Source organism: Cryptomeria japonica, chromosome 6 (genome assembly GCF_030272615.1).
Source record: "Cryptomeria japonica chromosome 6, Sugi_1.0, whole genome shotgun sequence".
In the NCBI taxonomy this organism is placed as follows: domain Eukaryota; kingdom Viridiplantae; phylum Streptophyta; class Pinopsida; order Cupressales; family Cupressaceae; genus Cryptomeria; species Cryptomeria japonica.
This window is the reverse complement of record NC_081410.1, coordinates 190,402,557-190,424,219: the sequence shown is the minus strand read 5'-3', so window position 1 is coordinate 190,424,219 and position 21,663 is coordinate 190,402,557. Positions and strand designations below refer to the sequence as shown.

Here is a 21,663-nt window from a genome sequence, read left to right as displayed (position 1 = left end):
CATATCTACTTAGGCATTTACAATTGTAACATTTGGAAAAACTCTATTTTCCATTGTGCTTTTATGGATGTCCATACTCTATTTTGAAGCTCGCATTTAGGCAAAGGCTGGTAGGATATTGACAAAAAATCTATATGGTTAAAGGAATGGATTGAAATAAATGCTATGAAGATATCTATAAAATTATAATCTAATTAAACTATCCAATTGTTCTCAAAATAATACTGTAGTCCAAATGCACTGCAAGGAAACCATTATAAAAGTGATGAGCAGTTATGTTATAAACAAATAAAGACTAAATCTCATAAAGATATACACTTATTGTTATGAAAACATAATTCTTGATATACATGATCAAAACATTTATATGAAAAGATAATTCTTGATATACATGATCAAAACATTATTTTTAGACATTTGATGGATGTTGATACCATGTTTAAGCTCTCATTTTAGCACGTGCTACGGTGCTAATAGAGGTTGTGGAGTTAGGCCTTACACTTGCAAATGGATTTTATTACAAGATTCCAATGCCTTTTTTATTAAACCTATTTCATGCATGTACCAAGATAATTCTAGTTCATGAGACATCTCTCTAAGACATTTTGTCAAATAGCTCAAGTGCCTTGTGTATTCTTCCACATTTTACATACATGTCTACCTAGGTGCTTACAATAATAACATATGACAAAAATATAGTTTTGATTATGAATTTTGGCACATGCGAGGAGGATGCTACAAAAATTTATGAATTCTAGATTTATGTCTCCCAATTGCATTTACCCCAAATTTCTAAGGCATTTTCAATAAACCTATTTTTTGGATATCTTACAATCATTACAAACCATGAAAATGTGGTCTTTTGTTGTATTTTTTTCAAATGGTTCACATGCCTTGTGTATGCTTCCATGTTTTGCATATGTACCAAGGCATTTGCAACTACTATATCTAATCCTAAACTTCAGAGTTAGGTCTGACCCATTCCTCACGGTATCCAAGCCGACGGAAGAATCTTTATTGGCACATAACTGTCGGCTTGGTCCCCGTAGCATAATAGGGTCGCCATATCGGGTGCCCCCACCCCATATAGAGTATAGATAGGAACTCGCAACTAGACTATAGATAGTATATATAGGGGCTGAAGGAGGGGACAATATATAGTGTGTTTAGTAGTCAGGGTGGCTATATGGGGTAGAGTTGGGCTTGAAGAAAGGGCTACTTTAGATAGGAGCCCCGCCCCTATAGATATTGATATTGAGTAGATAATCTATTCGAGCCTCCCTCGCCCTGATTTATTTATCTATCTATCTATGGAGGGCCCCCTCTCTATGCCTATAGATAGTAGGGGTCCATCTCAGGATGCAAACAACTTCGCTACTCTTGATCTTGATGATCCCGCTCAAGTCCCAGAGGATCACGTGCTAAAAAAAGGTGGACCCCACAATGAAGGCATGGGTAGCACTCACTATAGATGTAGAGGTTGAGGCTAAGACACCACTTTGTTCAGTCCCAAATAAGAGTAAAGGCAAGGGGAGATGGGATGGTATGTCCATGGGTGGGAACACCAAAGGCAAAGACAGTGGTAGCATCAAGGACAAAGGTGAAGGTACTACCAGTTTTTTACCAGGCCCCCCCATTTATTGAAACTGTAGCCTAAAGAAACAATGGGCCAATCTCTATAGTAGTTGTTGATTATGTGTGGCTTTCACTTGGTCTACTTAAAGTAGGTTGGTTAAGGTCCAACTTACCCGCTCATATAATGGATGAAACTCTTGGCCATGCCGTAGGAGAATCCACCACTTGTTTTACCACCTTTGCCTCTACTTCCACGGATGGGGGATCAAATTCAATGATTCTTCAACCAGGTCATAAGTAATGAGTTATCTCTATCTATCCCATTTTACTAGAACCATCACATGTAGGTACACTAGTTGGAACTCCTCAAACTATAACATTATAGAATGTCAGAACAATGCTTAACAATTGGAGTGTCGAAGCCTGCAACATTCCTTCCAGATCGATAGATTGTTTGATAGCCCGTAACAAAAGTGGGTAACCTCACAACTAGCCATAGAATAGTAGCCCCCTACCCATAGCATAGGTATAGGTGTAGGGAGTAGGAGGAGAGGCGTGAGCAACTTTTGGCCCCGGATAGATAGTAGAGGACCCAAAACCTATTAAAGTAGACCCAGCTGTAGTTTCATCTGTTGACTCAGAACCTGTTTATCTAGAAACATATAAGCCAGTAGCAGTCCTATCATTAGTGGTAGAGTCGCAGTAGCATATCCATATCCTATGGTGGAGGCAATAGAGGTTGTCGGGGCAAAGGCATGGTCTGATACATAGGCAGAGGTAGTAGTAGCATAGCCAGGTCCATCTATTGGAGATCCAAGTCTAGCGGATTCAGGCTAGGGGTGGGTAGAAGAGTTGGGGCTTACTCTAGCTTATTCTAGCAACTACCCTAAAAATAGTAGGGGGTGTATTCTAGCAAGCTAATTAATTCACTGATTCCCTACCACACCATCATATTTATAGTATGATTTGATGGATGTTCATACCTTGTTGTAAATGGTCATTGTTGTATAGGACTGGAAGTTATTGACAAGTATTATGGAGACTAGTTGTATACCTCCCAATTATATTTTCTTAAAATTTTCCAAGGCCTTTTCAACAATTAAAACCATTTTGTGCATATCAATAATCTTTGCATCCATGAGAACATGTTTATTTAATGTCTTTCATTAAAAAACCTTAAAGTCTCATCATGAACACCATTTATACATATCTTCTAATCATTGCATTCCATGAGAATATTTTGTTTAGGAATTTATCAAACAATTCATGTGGCTTTTGTATTCTCTTAGACTTTGTATTCATATCTACTAGGACATTTGCAACTATAATCTCTAACAAAAAAACCAATTTCCATTATATTTTTATGGATGTCCATACCCTTTCCCAAAGCTTCCATTTTGGTACAAGTTGATAGAGTATTGACAAAGATTATGAAATTTAGCTTTACACATACCCTTTGCATTTGCTAAAAAAATTCAATGCCTTTTCAACAAACCCATTTTGTGCATATCGCGTAACCATTACAATCTAGGAGACCACATCTCTTTTAGGCATGTTGTAAAATAATTCAATTTTCATGTATTTCTTCAACATTTTTAATGCAATTAACTATAAAAATGAAAAAAATTATTTATAAAATAAAAGTATAGTCATGGTTGTCCACCTCTACATATTGAGAAAAACTTTAATTTTTATTATTAGCATTATTGTCGTCTATAAGATTCAATCTATAAGACTTCCTCCATCCAATAAATGAGGAGTTAGACAACACATGAGACGTCTATAACATAATTGTCATCCTATTTATTTAACAACACATGCATCCTATAACTTTTGAAACACCTCCCCCCACCTTGTACCAATCATACTTTTTGAGATTGGTAATATGATATTATAGAATAATTTTCAAGTTAATCTGTAGTTACAAAGGAATTTTTGAAGGATCCATATTACACATGGTTATAGTTTAAAGGTATGTTTGTGCATTTGCATACACAAATATAAATACATCATATATACATGTGTTACAAATACAAGTTTGTGTTGTCATTGATGGAAACACTTGTCCCAACTCCAAACTAATATCATATAATTACACAATGAATTATCCCCCCCTTTAACATCAAGGACAAAGGTTGTCTTCACAACACAACACAAACTCGATGATTGTATACAACTCCCCCTTAGGGTATGGACAAAATTGAAAACCAAAACTGTATTTCACCAACCTTCTACTTATTTGCATATGTATGTACATGAACAAAATTGTCTTATTGGCACAAATTAAGGAGTTTACTTTGTTGGATGCATAATGCCCTTGTGAACAAACTTGAGATGAGACCAAGTGGTCTTCCGATAATTCTCCACAGAGGTCAAAATGTTGTGCTAAATGTCCATCTTCAAAAGAAGATCCTTTTCCTCACTGCAACTATTGGAAACCTTTACTTCCTAATCCAACTTATGAGAGTCTGCAAGAAGTCTCACCATGCTGGTGAGTTGCAAGTTTGCAATATCTCTCATATGACCAAATTGTGCCTTAATCTTGTCCTTCTAACCAATTAGCAAATTTAACTGCATATACAAATTTTCTATTTATAATCTAGCATTACCATTTACATCCTTCTTCAAGTCTATAGTACTAGACAACTATACAATCTATGCTTCCAAAATGTCTATTTGACCCTGAATGTCTTTGGTAGATACATGCCACCAATGACAAAATTGATATGTTGCCACTACATCCTTTACACTCTTTTCAAAAAATCTTATTCCTTCTTGCAATCGACTATGTGCAACTGCACGTTTATTCACTAACTCTTCTAATCTCTTATCTTCTACTCTCTTTTCAACATCTTCCAAAATTGTTGCTTCCAAGTTAAAAGCACGATCCTTCAAGCCATCAAGAAATACCTATATCTAGTCTGCATCAATAAATGTCTCATCCAATATAACTTCTAAAAGTTTCTCATCATTGGATCATTAATAACGTTTGAGCTTTATATATGATATTTGATGTATTTCTTGCATGTAGAATGGTGAATTATATCACCAAAGTTTAACATGTGTAGGGGGGATGTAACCAATTAAGGTCCATCTAACCTTGTGTCATATGTACCTAAAGTACCTCTATGGTAATGATTGACTCAAATTGTAACTACAACTTCAACAATTCTAATGCAGAGTCTCTAGAAGGACCGAACAATTCTCCGCTAGACATGGTACTCCTTTCTTCCTCTATCTTCTTATCATGTTCTTGTTCTTTCTCCTCACCCTTCTTCTTCTCTTCTTGTGTTTTCTCTGGAATACTTTATGTTAATATTTCAATATTCTCCATGTGATCACTCAAACCTATTTCGAATCTCCATCACCACCTAACTGTTCATCAGTTTCTTCTCTAAACTAATTACATTGCTGTCAACACCAAGTGTACTCCCTTTTAGACCAGTTTCTATGTTTGTCTTCTCCATAGGAGAATAAAAAGTCTTCTTTATCTCTCACGCAACCTCAATAGTTGCATTCTTAATTTGCTTGACTATCCTTTGATAATCATTTGAATCTCCTCCCATCATGATATTCACTCTTTCTTTTGTTCTAAACCTTGTATTAAGACCCTACACAATATTGGGTCTATATTCCTTGGATAAAGGACTACACACCATAACACCATATCTAAAGATTGTGCCCTCATGCTGGATTCTTTCACCAATGCATCCTTCCTTCTTTTTGTTAAGGCTTCTAGCAACTCCATAAGTAATTTATTTGCAATAACATTCACATTATTGTCAAAGGTGATCAGATACCCGATAATAGACTTGTCTATCTTCTCTTTGTTTGTCGAAGGGACATCCTTATATAATTCTGCAGACACCTCCAAGGAGTCATACTGACAAATAACATTCATTAGACTATTAAGATCAAGCAGTCAATAATCAACATCAATTGGAGTGGGATCAATATTATTCTTCTTTCCCTTTGTCTTCTCTGGTTCTTTCTTCTTCACTTCCTTCATTTTCTTTGTGGGGCTCTTTTCTAGAGAGACCTTAGTTCTCTTCTTATGATTGAGAGGCACAATGTCCTCTTCTTCAACACCCTCTTCCTTAAACTGATGTCCTTACATACCTCTTTTTAATCAAAACTCTTATTTTTGTTTTTCTTCATTTGTGTTGTTGTCTACTTTCTTAATGTTAGGCTCTAGACCATTTTTCTCTCTTGTAACCATAGATACTACATTACAATTATCTCTAGTTTAGCAATTAGTCTTTATAATAAAACCCTCATAATTAGATTCATATTTTTTTCTTTATGGTTTGTGCATGTCTATCTTTGATGTAATATTGATCACAAACAAACCATAGGTAAAGCCTATTCCCATAGTCATAATAGATTGGTTGAAGTCCTTTGTAAATTCTAGCTCGATGCATTGTCATGGAAAAAAATGGTCCAATTATTAAAAGATTGTTGCTCAAAGATATTTATTACAATTCAATTTACAAATTGACAGTAGACTTATTAATGCTAATGTATATATTTCTTACCTTTTAAATTGCACAATGAAGAAGTGCTCAATGTTAATCCCACTTTGTGTGTTAACAACAATGAACTCAATAGATTTGATATAGAGGGTATAATTTTTCATACTATGAGAGGTAAGGAGTTTGACGAGGATGCAAACCAAGGTGTTCCTACTCTAGATATGGATGAACCTCATAATAAAAACTCCAAAGTTTTTTAGAGAGAATGGTTTAACCAGTTCATAAAAGGATGAAGTGAATATTAATTTGCATTACTTACTAATACATAAAGTCCACTATGAGACTCATAGAATAGATGTTTCTTTTTTAATAAATGGATACATAATCTACCATGAAGTAGCACCTATAGAGGTGGTTTCTTTAGTGACTAAGTTAAAGTGGTTGTGGATTTTGTGCCAAAAGATTACACAAAATTTATTTGGAGGTTGCCTTTAAATCCTTTCATTCTTTTTATACCTAGTGTTCCCTATTTGTTAAGCAAAGTAGGCAAGGAAGAGACAATACCCAAGAAGAAAAAAACTTGATCTACAAATAAGAGAGAAAAAATTCAGTTTTTTGACTCCTTAAGCATCTTCATTTGTTTGGGACCTCTTCTTTCACAAAACCTTAAATCCTTTATTCAACTCAAGTTTCAAAGCCAACCTCAAATACTCAAGTTGTCATATGATCTCTTCCATGGACTTTGTAGTTTGTAACCTAACAATCTATGAACTAGCATGGTTCTTAATGGTTTGTGTGCTAGGGAAGGCAACATAGATGTAGACTTGAACACCAAAAAGTTGTAGTTGTTGTAACTAAGAGCAAACCATAGTTAGTTATCCAAGGTGCTTGGGGCTTCATAAACACCAAAAAACTCCACCTCCACCATAACCCCAACTTCAACTTTGACACCATCTACTCGCCCATTAGCCATGCCTATCTATAATCTATGTGATATATAAACTACGCTTATGGGGTTTTGCATGGATGACAAATCTCCTTGCTAAAAGCCATTCCCCACTACCTTTGTTTCCTTTAGTCGACCCCTAACTACATTAAACCCACGCTTGTTTAAAGATATAACAAACATGACATTCACATAAACTATATTATTCAATGAAAAAATTATGCAGTGAAACTTACAAGGCCTCATAAATGTGTTGAGAGGGTCAAAAAATTTAAAACAAATAAAATACCAATTTAAATCTTTGATGGATTTGATAAGAAGATTGATAAGATAAACGATCGACTAATAAACTCAAAAATTATATATTTGTCATGTAAATAAAATATCCAAAATATACCAACCTTAAAATACACCACTTTAACAAATTTTAAATATACTACAATTTTCTTTAATAAAATGTACTACTAGTTTATAGTAATATAAGTGTTTTAAATTTGTATAAAGCTTATTGTGTGTGTTCAAAACAGTTATATTTAAATCTAACCAGGCATAATTTAAATCTATTTCTATGGCACCGACGACCTAGTTTTCCCTCCATTTTGAAGAGTCCTGTATAACAAAAAGTTTCCAGCATGCATTTCTTTCATAAAAAATGGCTGCGGAACAAGGAGGAAAATGGGTACAAAGAATTCTGGTAATGCTCGACATACGCCATCTCAAGAGCCTGCAAAATCGAAAGCCATATCTCACCGCCATTCAGCAATCTGTTGACAAATTACTGAGATCTTGTGATCCAACAAGCTTGTGGGCATTCAAGCTTTTTGATTCCTCGCTCTCATCATATCGTTCCAGATCGGTTATCGAACAGAATGTGGGAAAATGGGCTACTCATATCCGCTTCGACTCTGTTCAGCAGATCCAGATGTTTATTTCAGCTCTCAAATCCCTTGCTAACAATGCGGACTCTCTGCAACCCTCTGCTCACTCGCGGGTCGAATCTGTGGCACAGTCGATGCAGGAGCTTATTCACGATTATGTGTGGGAGCCTGTCATTATTGACAATAACACTCCAGGTAGGCATTCAAAAAAATTAAAAAAACTATTTCTGATGTAAATTGCCCAAAAAATCTCTTAGAATGTCTCCTCTGTTGAGAATCTTGTTTAGACTTTTCTCTCAGGTGCCACAAAACTGAAATTTGTTTAAAGACTTCAAGTTTCCGCAATCCATAGCATTAGTAACGAACGATTTGATGAAAAAAAAAATTCGGTTGTATATTTGTAAGGCATCATTGTTTAGGACCAGAACAATTTGGACATTCATTAGGACGAATCCCTATTTTTAAAATTTAGATGTTAAATAAAGAACAGTGGTAGGCTTGCTGGCTCAAAGTTTTTTCCATCTTCAGTAGGCGTTGCTTTATTATTTGGTGGAGAGTCTCCGGGATCACCAGATCACTCGGCGAGTTCTCCGAATACTTGCATAATCTCAAAACTATGGTTGGAAGCACAATCCGTCTTGAACGTAAAGCTCTTTATGGAACAAATAAGAAAACTTCTTGTAGTTATTCTTTTTGTAAATCGTAATTACAATCAACCACAAATGGACAAAAATCAGTTCAATTGCATCTTTCTGTTGCAAATTCCATTTCCCCCCTATTACAGGTGCCGCAGAACAAAAAAAATGGATGTTGAAATGGAGAACTGAAGGCCCGGGGGTACTTTGTCAGTTTCAAATCTTTTCTCAATTTAGTTTTGGGTGTTCTTTTATAAAGGGTAGTCTCCCAAACCCAGTCAGCTGGGGCTCACACAGCGAGTTCTTCCAAGACTTGCAAAGTCTTAAAACTACAGTTCAAACCATAATATTGAGTTTAAAGTTATACAGTAGGGGCGAGTAGGCGAGTAGGCGCGAGTTTTACACGGGCCATAAAAATAATGTAAGGATGCTTTTGGATTTAACTGCGTATGAAATGAGTTTGAAGTTCTTTCCGCTCACCTTCTTAGGATCACGTCGCCTTTCTGAAGTACACAAGGTTGGATGGCATGCTTTACTCAATTTTACAGTCCTCTAACTAAGAAGTGCTTTTTGTTTGTTGTTTTTTGTTAGGTTATACCCTGTAATGCAGTGTGGCCTAAGCTGCTTATGCATCCTTCAAATTTGCAAATATGAGTCGCCCTTCTTAAATGTACTCTAGTTGTACCACAATCTCTCAACATATCGATTAGAGCCAGGGAGTGCCTTATAGTGATGGGAATTTGAATCTCATGACACTTACTATTAGAAATCAATCTTCACTCAATCTTCACTCAGTCATATCTCAAATATTAGGTCCAGTAGCACAGTGGTGGAGACTCTGAATTGAACTTGGACAGTATACATTGCAAGTCTTTGCTGGTCCATGGATCTACAAATCTTACAAGTGTCGTCCATCTGCAGTAAATAACTCAATCTTACCCTTTAGTTTAGATGTGAGAATTCACTGAAAACTACACACAGATTGGATGCAACCATTTATTCAGTTTTACAGTTGAGACTGGATGCACTAATTGTCTTAGTTTTATACTAGTCCGGATTTGGAATTTTACTCATTTTTACACACAAGATTAGATGCGATAATTTACTGAGCGTCGCACTTAAGATTATTACGTTGTAGTTTACTCCAATTTGCGTGTTTAGTAGAAGTTCTGGTGTTCAAAAAAAAATCTTATGGCAAGCAATTTTTATTTTATTTTCGAGGGTTTGGTAAATTGACCCTTTTAACCCTGGTCCCCTCTTTGAATTATGCTGCATCAAACGTTGGATGCAGTAATTTAGTCTACTTTTCAGTGTCATTTGTATATGATAATTTATATGATTCCACAGATAACATTGAATGCAGAAATGCCTTTCAGAGATCAAAGTACAAAGCTTCTAGATTAAGATATAATGTCTTTCAGATATTTGAACTTGGACCTTTTCTACACAAGCTAATTGATTTAGTGCCCGAGCTCATTCTAATTGGCAGGTAAACAGGATGTCTTTAGCAAGCACAAGAACTCGAATTTGGTAGTATTGTTTTCTTCAGTACCATGGACCAGGACTGGTTTTGCAGAGTTTATTAAGGATGAAAAGTCCTGCACGGATCTTTCTTCATTGTCAGATGAACAATTAATGGAGCTTTTTAGCTTGAAGTTTAAGTCTGTAATTGAATCCTTTGGATCTCGTGATATTCATTTTTGTTGGATTGACATTCCTCCTCTTGTTTCTCAAATGAGGGACAGTCCAAATGAAATAAGTCAGGGAAAAATCTTTGAAGTGTTCAGAAAAATGGGATGGAGCTTTACAGCTGTGGATGTTGTTATTTTGGCCTCAAGATTCGTGCCCTTTTCCCTAATCTGGCCTACAATTGCTTATCCAATGGTTTCTTCGCCACAATGCAGCGCTTTGGCGGAAGTGGATCTGGACTTGGAAGACATTGATGGGAAAGCTTTGGTGTGTAGAACTTGTGAAGTGCAATGGACTGAACTCACTCAGGCCAAAACTCTGAATTTACCTAGAGATGAAAGCTCTTACAATGGACGAATGAATTTTTCTCTTCTGATTCAGAAGCATTTGGACAAAAATTGTAGTGCTGGCCACATGAAAATTCATGTTGTTTTGCCTTTTCCGATGGAGAAGTTCCTAAATTTGAGAAATATCATTTCTAGTTGCGTTTTGCTTTCCGGGATTTCTGGTAAGAAGAAGTATAAAACAGATCATAGTCACGAACAAAATGAACTTGAAGGAAATGTTGCCAAGGACAAAATGGACAGCGACTTACTTGGTGATGAAGTGCTTATGAGATTACAACAAAAAAGTGGGGAATTTAGGTGCGGAAAGCCTGCTTGGCAGCTGCTTTTGGTGTTTCTAGCACGCAAGAACTTCCTGGCATTGGTTAACATTTCTGACAAAAATAATCATTCTTTTGGTGCTGTTCTTGAGCCTCTGACTGTGCACACAGCCCTTCTTCATGTTTTGGGAACTAAGTTTTCATTTACGTCTAACATACCACCGAAGGACAGTAGCTTTGGAGGAGACTGCTCTGAACTAGTTTGCACTAAAGCCCTTGAAACTGAACCACAAGCAGAACCTAATCTCAAAGGACAAGTTATTGATAACTCACGTAATGCTTGCGAAAGAAGTGAGATGGAAGTTAATTTAGTTTATAATCAATCCTTGCCCTGTGAGCGCGAACTAGCACCAGCTAGTATGTGTTTTGGTGGTCCAAAAGAGTCTGTTCCCTCAGGGCCACTTAGCAACAAAAACAGTAGAGAGCACAAGTCCTCAAAGATGGGCCTTGACCTTCAATGCAATACTTGGGACTCTTTGTATTCTGCAATTGTTGGGGGTACATGTAAAACAGTCTCTGATGTAATTCTGGCCACAAAATTGGAGGATAGATATTTTAAGGGTAGTTGCAGACAATCAAAAATTTTAAGGTTTTTGAGTCGCTGGATGAAGAAGATATCAAAAAAGTTGGATGCAGGCCAGGCCTTTGACAATTTGTTCAATCAAGCGGTTTTGAATTCCCGTCCCACGGAGAAAAATAAAGCAACTGTAGATCCAGTTTTCAAGAAAACACCACAGCCTCTGGCAGAGTGTGAACAGTTTTGCCCCAGATCCACTGCTTTCCCTTCTCTTTCAAATGCTTCTTTATCTACCGAGGTTGGAGACTGTGATTCAGAAACTGTTGAGTTAGATAATGAAAAAGCAGAAAAAGCATTCGCTGAGTCACTGGATGAAAAAATGCAGCATGGCCTTTCTAGCAAAGAAGTTGATTTGAGAGCTTTAGCACAACGCCTTACAGATGTTGTAATCCAACATGTAGAGGTCCAGCTGGAAGCTGAGCATTGCTCATCTACAAATGTTGCAAAAGCAAGCATTTTAACTAAGAGATCCATTTGCCATGAAGTGATGAAGCTGATTTTGAAAAAACCCAAAGAGTTGGCAGTCAAGTACAAAGATTGCCCTCTTCCATTATCTAGCCAACTTGGCAATTCTGATTTTGCTTCTCTATACACTTCTGAAGACAAGGTTAGAGAGTATCCTTTTTTTGGTCTACGTTCTTTAAACTTTTACATTGACATTTCCTTGAAAGCTCATTATAAAAATTATTGAAATTCTTCACTCAAGAATAGACATGAATTGCAAGTCTTATTTCGCATGGAAATACTTGCATCAAAGATTGCTGGGAGCATTGAAGAGCAAACAAAGAATAAATTAATAAAAGAAATCTGCAAACTTCTGGAAAACATCCAATTTAACTTGCCAGGAGGAATATTTGGTGGGGAGAACCTTAATGAGTTTGCAAACAGAGTTATTGCATCCAGGTAACTGTCTAACTTACCAATAAACTGTGTCTAATAAATTTAATATCTGATAATACTTAAATCTATGATACGTTCAAATAAGCCATGCCCTTCATTGCAGGTATATTAACCGACTGGACATGGTGATTAGAAAAGCATACAAGGATATGGAATTTTATGCATACGATGATTCAGGGGATATTTTCAATTCTTTGTCCAATGAGGATAAAGATGCCGATATGCAGAAAAATGAGCATGATGCAGAAACTTCTTCTCAAAATGATTTCATGGCTACTAATGGTGGGGAAGGGAGAAACGCAGGCCAGATAGGACAGTCCTATTGTCAGATGTCTGCCATGTATGATGATCAGCATTCCCTGAAACTGCCACAAGATGAAAAGGTTTCAAGAAAGCATTCAGAAAAATATCCGGGTGATGATTATGAACGTAGACTTAAGAAAGCCGAAGCAAACAGGGAGCGCGCGCGCAGATTTGCACATTTTACAAGCAGAGCTCGAGATTTGCAACGCGTGTGGGCACCAAAACAAGCCAGCCATATGATCAGGAAGCAATCTAACAGCCAAATAAATCATTCGAAGAAGAAACATTCAAAAGCTGATAAAGGTGATGTGGTATATGAGACTCCAATGCGATCTTCAAAGTTGAGAAAATACAAAGATGGGAAAGCAGTGGTGGTTGGAAGGAAGGAGACTAAAACTACTATCGATTTTGTCGACGAGACGCCATATCCAAGAACAAATTACAGGTTGAAGGCCACTTCAGATATTGTTCATGAGACTCCATATCCAATCTCTAAAGTACAAAATCACATGTCAGCAGTCAGGACAGTGGTGGTTGTTAATCCTGATTCAAGGACTGCTCCTGATCATGTGACATCTGGCACAGACTCAAAGTTAGGACTTATTTCAAGAGCACTATTTGAAAACGAAAAGTCTTTTTAAAGCAATGCTTTTACCATCTGCACTATCTTTGGTGTTGGTCTTATGGAAAAATCCATTTGCAAGAGTTTATAATTCATTTCTGCATATTTTGTTAAGTATAATAATTCTTGTATTAGATCTGATTGGAATTAAGATTCATTCATTGGTGTTAACAACATTACCTGTTGCATTAGAAGCGAGTGGAATTAAGATTCAGTCATTGGTGTTAGGTGTTAAGTATATTACCTGGATGTGAGTGGAACTAAGATTCAGTCATTAGTTTTCTGCATAGCAACATCCTGTTTGCATCATAACAGAACTGTAAATTTTGTGCACAAAAATTATTGATCTATCATCTATGTACTTGTCCTAGAAATGATTTTTTTTTTCAATGTGGGAATTTGATAAGAGTGCTTAAATATAGGAAAAACTCCGTAGTGTAATCTCTCAAAGAATTCCCGGTTACTAAGTATGAGTCTTGATATTGATCATTTATACTATGAATGAGTTTAGGATGGACCATTCAAGCTCTTTAGAGATGGGTCATAGAAGAGATTCCGTAGTGATTCTGTTGGTCCAAAAATAGTATTCAATAACTGTGGACCGCAAAAACTCTTCAAATGCCAGTATTATGTATTATCATTTTTAAAACTAATTTGCTCTGCTGTATTACATAGTATTGTATGTGGCTTTGCTCGCATGCTTTTACTATTTCTTCAGAATAATAAATGTTTGAATCACTCTTTATTTTTATTTATTGCGTGTAAAGAAATGCATGCAACCCCTCCAAAATAATAAAATTCTAGGTTTTCTTGTTGCTGGATGCATTCTGTTACATTGTGGATCTTTGTGTTAAATGTCAGAATATGACATTTGGGGATGTGCCAGATTAACATACAACATCGGCTAATGGCTAAGTCAATCTACCTTGTCTCCACGAGAACCACAGGCACACGTCTAACTCACTTGAGATAATCGTTTTTTGTCTCTAGATATTATCGAATTCTTATGTTCAGAGTCATAGTTTTGATTTTGTTAGGATTTATACCATATGCTTGTAAGTTACTGCCTAATTTTCTTGGGTTTTTCATTTTCTCTCTTGGCTATATTATGCATTGCAGGTGAAGAGCCACCAGAGTCAGTGGTAGTCCCTGCCTATAAGGCGGAGACTTATGTTTTCACTCTAGTATTTGAAAATATCTTCGTTCTCAGATATCGTGCCAGGCAAGGACAATTTTTTATTGTATTGTCTGCTGTTATTTCATTATTAAAATAGTATTTCTGCTGACTTTCCGTATTTTTTGATTGGTAGCTCATATTTTTGCCTGTAATTTTTTGTAATTCCATTTAGAAATTGTTCTTGCGACGAATTGGAAATGAGGAGAGGAAAATATTTATTAAGTTTCTAATGTTTTCGAAGTGTAGCCATGTCTTTGTAATGGGTCTTTGTAATGGGTGGCGATGGTGGACACATAAGGAGGTAGGTGTCTATGGCGATGGGCTGGCATGGGAGGCACAATATCAGACATTTACAAAGGTTTTTGTAATTTGCTGTCTTTGAAGCTTGTATGGTTCCATTTTAGGGCAAGTATTCCTTTCTGGTAGGGAACATGTTTTGTTGCAGACATGCTGTATTTGGACGTGGCACTCTAGAAAAAGGTAATGCGGCTTGCTTGTGCTTCTACATTTTCTATGCATTTTGTAGGTGGCTCGTTTCGTACCATAAATTAGCCAGAATCATTTTTCTTACTACATGCGTTTAGAAAGCCAATATTTTGTTCTGCTCATCAATCAACTATGCTGCAGTTGAATTCAAAGGTTGCCTAGCAAAAAATTGAAGGATTTTAGTGGTTTCGTTGAAATTTTGAGGGATCTTAAGCCTTAATGTCTTTCAAGTAGCTTGCAGTTATTTCCCCATATCTGGTTTTTGGGTAAATAAGTTATGCTAATTATTTTGCAAGCTTTTAGGGTAAATATTCCATATTTTTGGCTCTTTAATATGGTGTTTTTTTGAGATGGATTGCTCTCTCCGTCCTATGCATTGAACGGGGGTGAATTTCATGTGGGGTTGACTATTTTTATATATCAGAGTTTTTGCTTTTTTGCTGGGAGGAAGTCTAGACTGGTTATTGTTGCTTTAGAATGATACTGCAAAAGCTTAGAGGTAAGCATACGTGTGTTGCAAGAAGCTCGTGAATGTCCTATTGAGGTGAAATTATGTCAGTTCCCTCAAGTTCTGAAAATAACTATGCATTGGAAGGTACCAATTCTATTTCTTATAACCCAAAAGATACATTATAATATCAAGAAAACAAACAAAAGTCCTCTGATACTAACTTGATTAGATGCATTCTAGTACTTGTACAAAAGCATAAAAAATGGACTAAGAGGAGAAAATTTGGATTCTCTAGTGTGTGCCTTGCCCATATCCAACTTGTGTCTACTTTTCTACTAAAAGATGTCTTTGTGCAGATAGTAAATAGGTGGAAGCGTTTAAATTTATAATATTATATTATACATGTTAATGGTTTTTTTTGCTATACTAAGTTAAATTTATTATTGTTTTTTGGGTGTGCCCTGGTCTTTTCCAACTTGCCTATATAATGCATTAATAGATTTGTACGCTCTATTCCAAGGCTAGTGTTTTGGCCAAGACATTGTGGAAGTGCTCTGGTAGACATCTACACAAAAATATTGTGGAAATGCTTTGGTAGATGTCCATGATCTATTCCAAAGCTGGTGTTTTGGCCAAGACAATGTAGACATCTATGCAAAATTGTGAAAGCATAAACAAGGTATTGAACTGTGATCTATTCTAGGCCAAGATTGCAATATATGCAGAAAATGGACTTTCTAAAAAGGCTTTACAAACTGTCTCGAGCAAATGCAATTGGAAGGTGCTCAGCCAAATTCAACAACTTTTCATGGCATCTTGCCTTCCAGTGCCGAAATGGGGGCTTTGGAATAGGATATGGAGATCTATCAAAAGAAATAATGCTTATTTTTGTCAAATGTTATATTTGCAACTAGCCTTGTAGGCATATATCCAATATGTGGACTCATAGACTGGTCAAATGAAGTTTGACATGTGTCAAACAGATTTGTGTATTTGCATTGTGATAATTATAGAAGCAATTGAGAAACTGTCAAATTTGTTGGGCTTTACCGTTCTCCTCAGTAGTATTCAGCCAATGATTTTAGGTAAAGCGATTGCAGGGGTTTTATAAAGCATCTGTGCCCTCAACTGTGAAAGGCAAGTCCTTTTCTCTACTGCTTTTCCAGTGTTTTTTTTGTGTGTGTTATCCTCTCATTATCTCTAAAACTGGAGAGTGTTAGTAAACATGCTCTATCTATCCACTGGCTGGGAGAAATCGGTCATAAAAATCTTTACTTTACCTTTTTCAGTAATGGAGGTTGTGGTAACAGCTACTGTAAAACATATTTTACAAGTGCTTTTTCAATTTCTAATTGTTTGAGGGATTTGTATCGTACTGCAGGCATATATAGGTTGTTGTGACTGCAGTCAATCCAAAATTGATCGACAGAGCTGACAGATGTCTGTTACTTACGGTAAGTACACGACCCATTCTTTTAAAAAATAATGACATTGATGTGCCAAGGGTTTCGATAATAAATATTGGTGTTTATGTGCTGCTGTTCGAAATTACATATATTTCAAGTATTGCATAGACAGGAATCTAAAGAAAATGGTAGGATTTACAAAATTATTGAAAAGGGACACTACATCTATAAATCGTAGAGCTTAGCGTATTACGTTTTCATTTTAAATTGAATATTTCTCAAAAAAGCATTTTTGAATCCTTTCATAATTAATTTAATGTCACTCCTTCCTACACATAAAGTGTAGACCTCAACAGGAAAAATGGCTTGTAGCGGCAGCACAGATGCATACCCTCTTGAGCACTTCAGGAATTCGAGAGGAAAATTTAGTGACGCAATATCTATTTTAAGGTTAATTAGTGGCTCTACGAGTGTGGTCTGGCTGGATTATGCTTTTTCTGGAGTCCCTTTCACAACAGCCTCATTTAGTGATCAACGCCCCCGTTGCATTCTCCCCCGATTTTTGCTCACAACTACTCCACTTCACTAGATGACACTCAGTGCAAGGGTGATTTACATTTCATAGTGGTCATTGTCATCACGGTCTCAGTCAAAACCATCCTAGTCAACATTGGCATCAGTCAATGAGCACAGCTAAAATTGGTGATGAAAAGGCCAAATACCATTCATCAGAATTCTGTACATAAAATTCTAGTTTTGTTTAACTTTACCATTCATCAGAATTCTGTACATAAAATTCTAGTTTTGTTTAACTTATGACTCTGCATGATTGGATGAGTTCATTACCGTGCCATGGGGAACGGCAAATATCAGAAATAGTTAAAATCCCTATAATAATCCAGACCGGAAAAAAAATTACAGTTAACACAAATTTATACTAAATTTTTTTTGTGTACTCCACTAGCATGTTTGTTCATGTGTCGTCAATGCTTTCATAATAGTTAAATCCCTCTAGCGAAGCATAACTTTGCTTGTAGATGTGGCTTAAGATGACTCCACAGAAAAATGCATTGAAAAGCTTAGAATGTGTACTGGTGTGATGTCCCCTTCTAGTTGACATCACACTAGTACAGTAGATTAGCCTATCACTGACTCGCGTAGGCTGATGAGGTTGGTTAGAGGGTCCTCCGGAGTTTGATTCGTCATCTTCAGAGCGAGCACTCCAAGACTGGTTTTCGTTTGAGGTCTCCAGGACTCCGTTTGAGATACTTTTTATTTTTAGCAGTTCTACTATTTATAGCCAGTGGGTTGGGCAGGGGCAGAGTATGGTTTGGTAGTCTCGAGTTCAGATGGCAGTCAATTTTGATGAATACTTAGAGAGATATTAATATTTAATTATTTTAATTAAATATTAAATGGGTGAACTTTAATGTTTTAATGTTTTAAAAGTCACTTTAAGTTATAACTTAAGTGAGGGTCTATTTCTCATCAGATGGAGCCAGTTTTTTATATTAAATGGAAAGTGATTTATTTTTGACACTTCAATAGTAAAAAATGAACAATAAAAGTTAAAACATCATTAAATGCCAAATCACACATTTCTTGGGAATCGCCCAAATCCTAAGTGGAGAAGTTTAAAGAAGATTTTAGGTCTTCTTTTCAAGATGTTGAGTTTTGATATTTTGGATTTGAGCTCTGAGAGGAGTTTTTGGCCAAGGGTTTTAGCAGAAGATTTTTTTGTAGTGATCGGAGGTATCAATGCAGGAAAACGTGGGATTCTTGTACAACAGCATCAGAGGCTGTGGAATATTAGTTGATCTTGCTTATTCAGTTGGTTTCATTCAGGGACCAAGTTTGTGCTAATTAATCAGAGAGTCACCATCAGTCTTCAGTGTTTTGTTGCAGCAGCAAGAGAGAAACAGAGATACACAAAGGGGATATTATTTGGTGGCTGTATGGCTGCTTGGGAGTTGCGCCAATCACCTGAAGGAGGTTGCGATCTGCATGCTGGTGGGTTGCAAAAATATATTAAAAAATAAGCAGAAGGTGTGCCTAGCCTGGACTCTTCCATTAAGCTCTCATGCAAGCTGTTCGGGCCAGTCTGGAATAAATTACAGCATGCTGTCATAATGGACTGTGTATGACCAGCAAGAAGGAAATAAGGGGTTTCAGAATTTCTTGGTATTTATCAGTTTCCTCTCTAGTATTGTTTGTTTATGTATTGAGGTTAAATAAAGGTTGAATAAATGTAATAAGGGTTTGATCAGTTTACCATCGAATTATAATTGATTTCTAGGAATTCCCCATAGTTGCTTTTTGAGCTTGTAATAGTCAAAGCTATACTTGCTGTTCAAAGAATTGAAAAGAACAAACTTAAAACGCAACAGATTCAACTAAACTTCTGTTGTCCGAATTGAGGGCCTTTTGAGGATCTTACAACTGGCAACAACCTCTCATTTTTTTTAATGAACTCATGCAAATAATTTTAAGTTCTTGTGTGCTTTTGACTTATAGCATGGTATCTGTTCTTACCAATATTGAACAAACGACTGGAACGACTAGAAATTTTGATTAGGCAAGGCAATACCACATTTGTTCAGGCTCTTGGGAAGTGCATAGTTCAAGTCAAGCTTAGTGGAGAAGTCTGTTGTTATGTTAGATATGCTGTATACTAAATCTATGGATTACTAAATCTAGATATGCTGTATACTAAATAATTTTAAGTTCTTGTGTGCTTTTGACTTATAACATAGTATCTGTTCTTACCAATATTGAACAAACGACTGGAACGACTAGAAATTTTGATTAGGCAAGGCAATACCACATTTGTTCAGGCTCTTGGGAAGTGCATAGTTCAAGTCAAGCTTAGTGGAGAAGTCTGTTGTTATGTTAGATATGCTGTATACTAAATCTATGGATTACTGTAAGCTGGAAAGTGTTAGAGGCTTATTTACCTGAATAATTGTGACTTGTATAAACCACAATCTAGTAATGGGAAAATTTATAGTAAACTTACGAATTTTTTCAAAATGTCAAATTCAGGAAATCGTTTTTCTTGAAAAGAAGAAAGAAAATGAACCATGAAATAATTTTAGAGTTCCTAGATAATAATTAAATCAGAACTTAGAGCAGTGCTTTTCTTCAAAAATCTCCATATTTTTTGACTCATATATTGAATCAGATAATTTAATATACCATTCCTTCAAAGTTGTTCACACCAGTATATTTCAGGCTGAATGCAACAGTAAAACCTCAGTAGACCTGAAGAGCTAAAAACACACTTCAAGTCTAAAAACACATTTTGAAGTTCGCAATTTTTTTGAACAATAAAATGAGAAATTCAAATTATTGCTCTTAATGTGAACTGTTTTATAACCTATATCATCAACTATGAATTTGACAAATACATTTTAAATACCCTAACAAGAATTTTGAAGTTTGCAACTCTTTTGAACAATGAAATCAGAAATCCAAATTTTTGCTGTTAATTTTAACTGTTATATAACTTACATCGTAAAAGCCTGTAGATTCCCTCTTATAGATTCTGCAGGTCATATTACTAAAGGAACATAAAAAATCATGTTATGACGATTTGTTTCCTAAAATGTGTGCAGGACTGTGTACTATACCCACTATAAATGCTGGGCACCTGGAGCAAATACAACAGGAAGAGTGCAGTTGTGGAAGGATTCTTAGTGATGAGGATGCCTCACCTCTCTTCTCCACTTCCTTCACGAGAGGCACAAAAAGGCTTATGGGCTGTCCATCCTTATCCCTTCTCATACCCCCTCTCATTTGCTACTCAAAAATTTAATCAACCAACTAATCTCATTTATCATTACACAATTCATTCATTTCAAATGCAGCCTCCACATTGGAGATCAGCATTTTCTGTTAATCTCTGCTCTTTTTTTTCATGAGGTAGGGAATCTAGCTGCATCGCAGCCCATCTTTATGAAAGAGCTGAAGCGGCATGGAATGAATCTAGCATCGTTACTGGAAGAAGATGATAAAATTCCATACGGGCTAGGCAACAAAGAGACAAAAACGAGAAGAGGGCAGTGATACTTTTGAAAACAGAAAAGAAAGAGTAACTTTTACAGGGACTAATGTTTGCTGCCAATTTAACCAGAGAGCACGTTCAATGGCCTTCAACAGCGAAAGTCTTGAAGTGAGTTTTATATTGCCATTGTTCTTTAGCCAAACGTTTCTTCAATTTATGATTTGGAGAAACCATGTACTTAAGTGGTTTCATTACTGTAATTTTGGGGTTCGAAAACTTCAAAAATTCAAGGAGCAATCACACACATCTGACATACTGATTCTTATGTTATTCTATAATTCTTTTGCTTGCTAAGTTTATTCAAAAATAGACTTATGATTGATAAATAATCAGACCTAGTCCTAGAATGCTTCATTTGACAAAGACAGCACAAAGCAAATCCAGCATTGATTGCACATCATAAGGCCATGCCTGGATGATGTATTTCATTTGGCGATTCACATGCCTACAGTATGCTTTCCACAGTTCGCAAGCATGTCCATCTATGCATTTGAAATGAGATAATTCGAAAATAATCTGCATTCAATTGTTCAGATGAATTTTAATATGGCATGGAGGGTGCCATCCAAGGTTGATGATAAGCCAGGCCTACACCTGATGATTGCATTTGCTTCAAAGTATCCTAGCTTTCTAGAAAGCCTACATGTGTATATATTATATATAGAAATCGTAGCTGTCCATGATGCCATATTTTAATGAGCCCCTCCAGAAAGACAGACTCTTCAAGAACACCACTCTGTGAATAACTTGTAATCTCAAAGTCCATGAGACCTCATGTAATTGAAACATTATAACGAACACCACCTTCTGTAAACTTTC

The 21,663-nt window shown here is 36.1% G+C and overlaps 1 protein-coding gene across 1 annotated transcript; it reads left to right on the top strand.

The window, feature by feature from the left end:
• The first annotated feature begins 7,551 nt into the window (after positions 1-7,551).
• On the top strand, positions 7,552-21,097 carry LOC131077632 (uncharacterized). Its single transcript, XM_058015176.2, has 5 exons — positions 7,552-8,066; positions 9,996-12,051; positions 12,148-12,339; positions 12,440-16,829; positions 20,396-21,097. The coding sequence occupies exons 1-4, from the start codon at positions 7,646-7,648 to the stop codon at positions 13,278-13,280; spliced, it is 3,510 nt and encodes a 1,169-aa protein (XP_057871159.2). The 5' UTR covers positions 7,552-7,645; the 3' UTR covers positions 13,281-16,829; positions 20,396-21,097.
• The last annotated feature ends 566 nt before the right edge of the window (positions 21,098-21,663 follow it).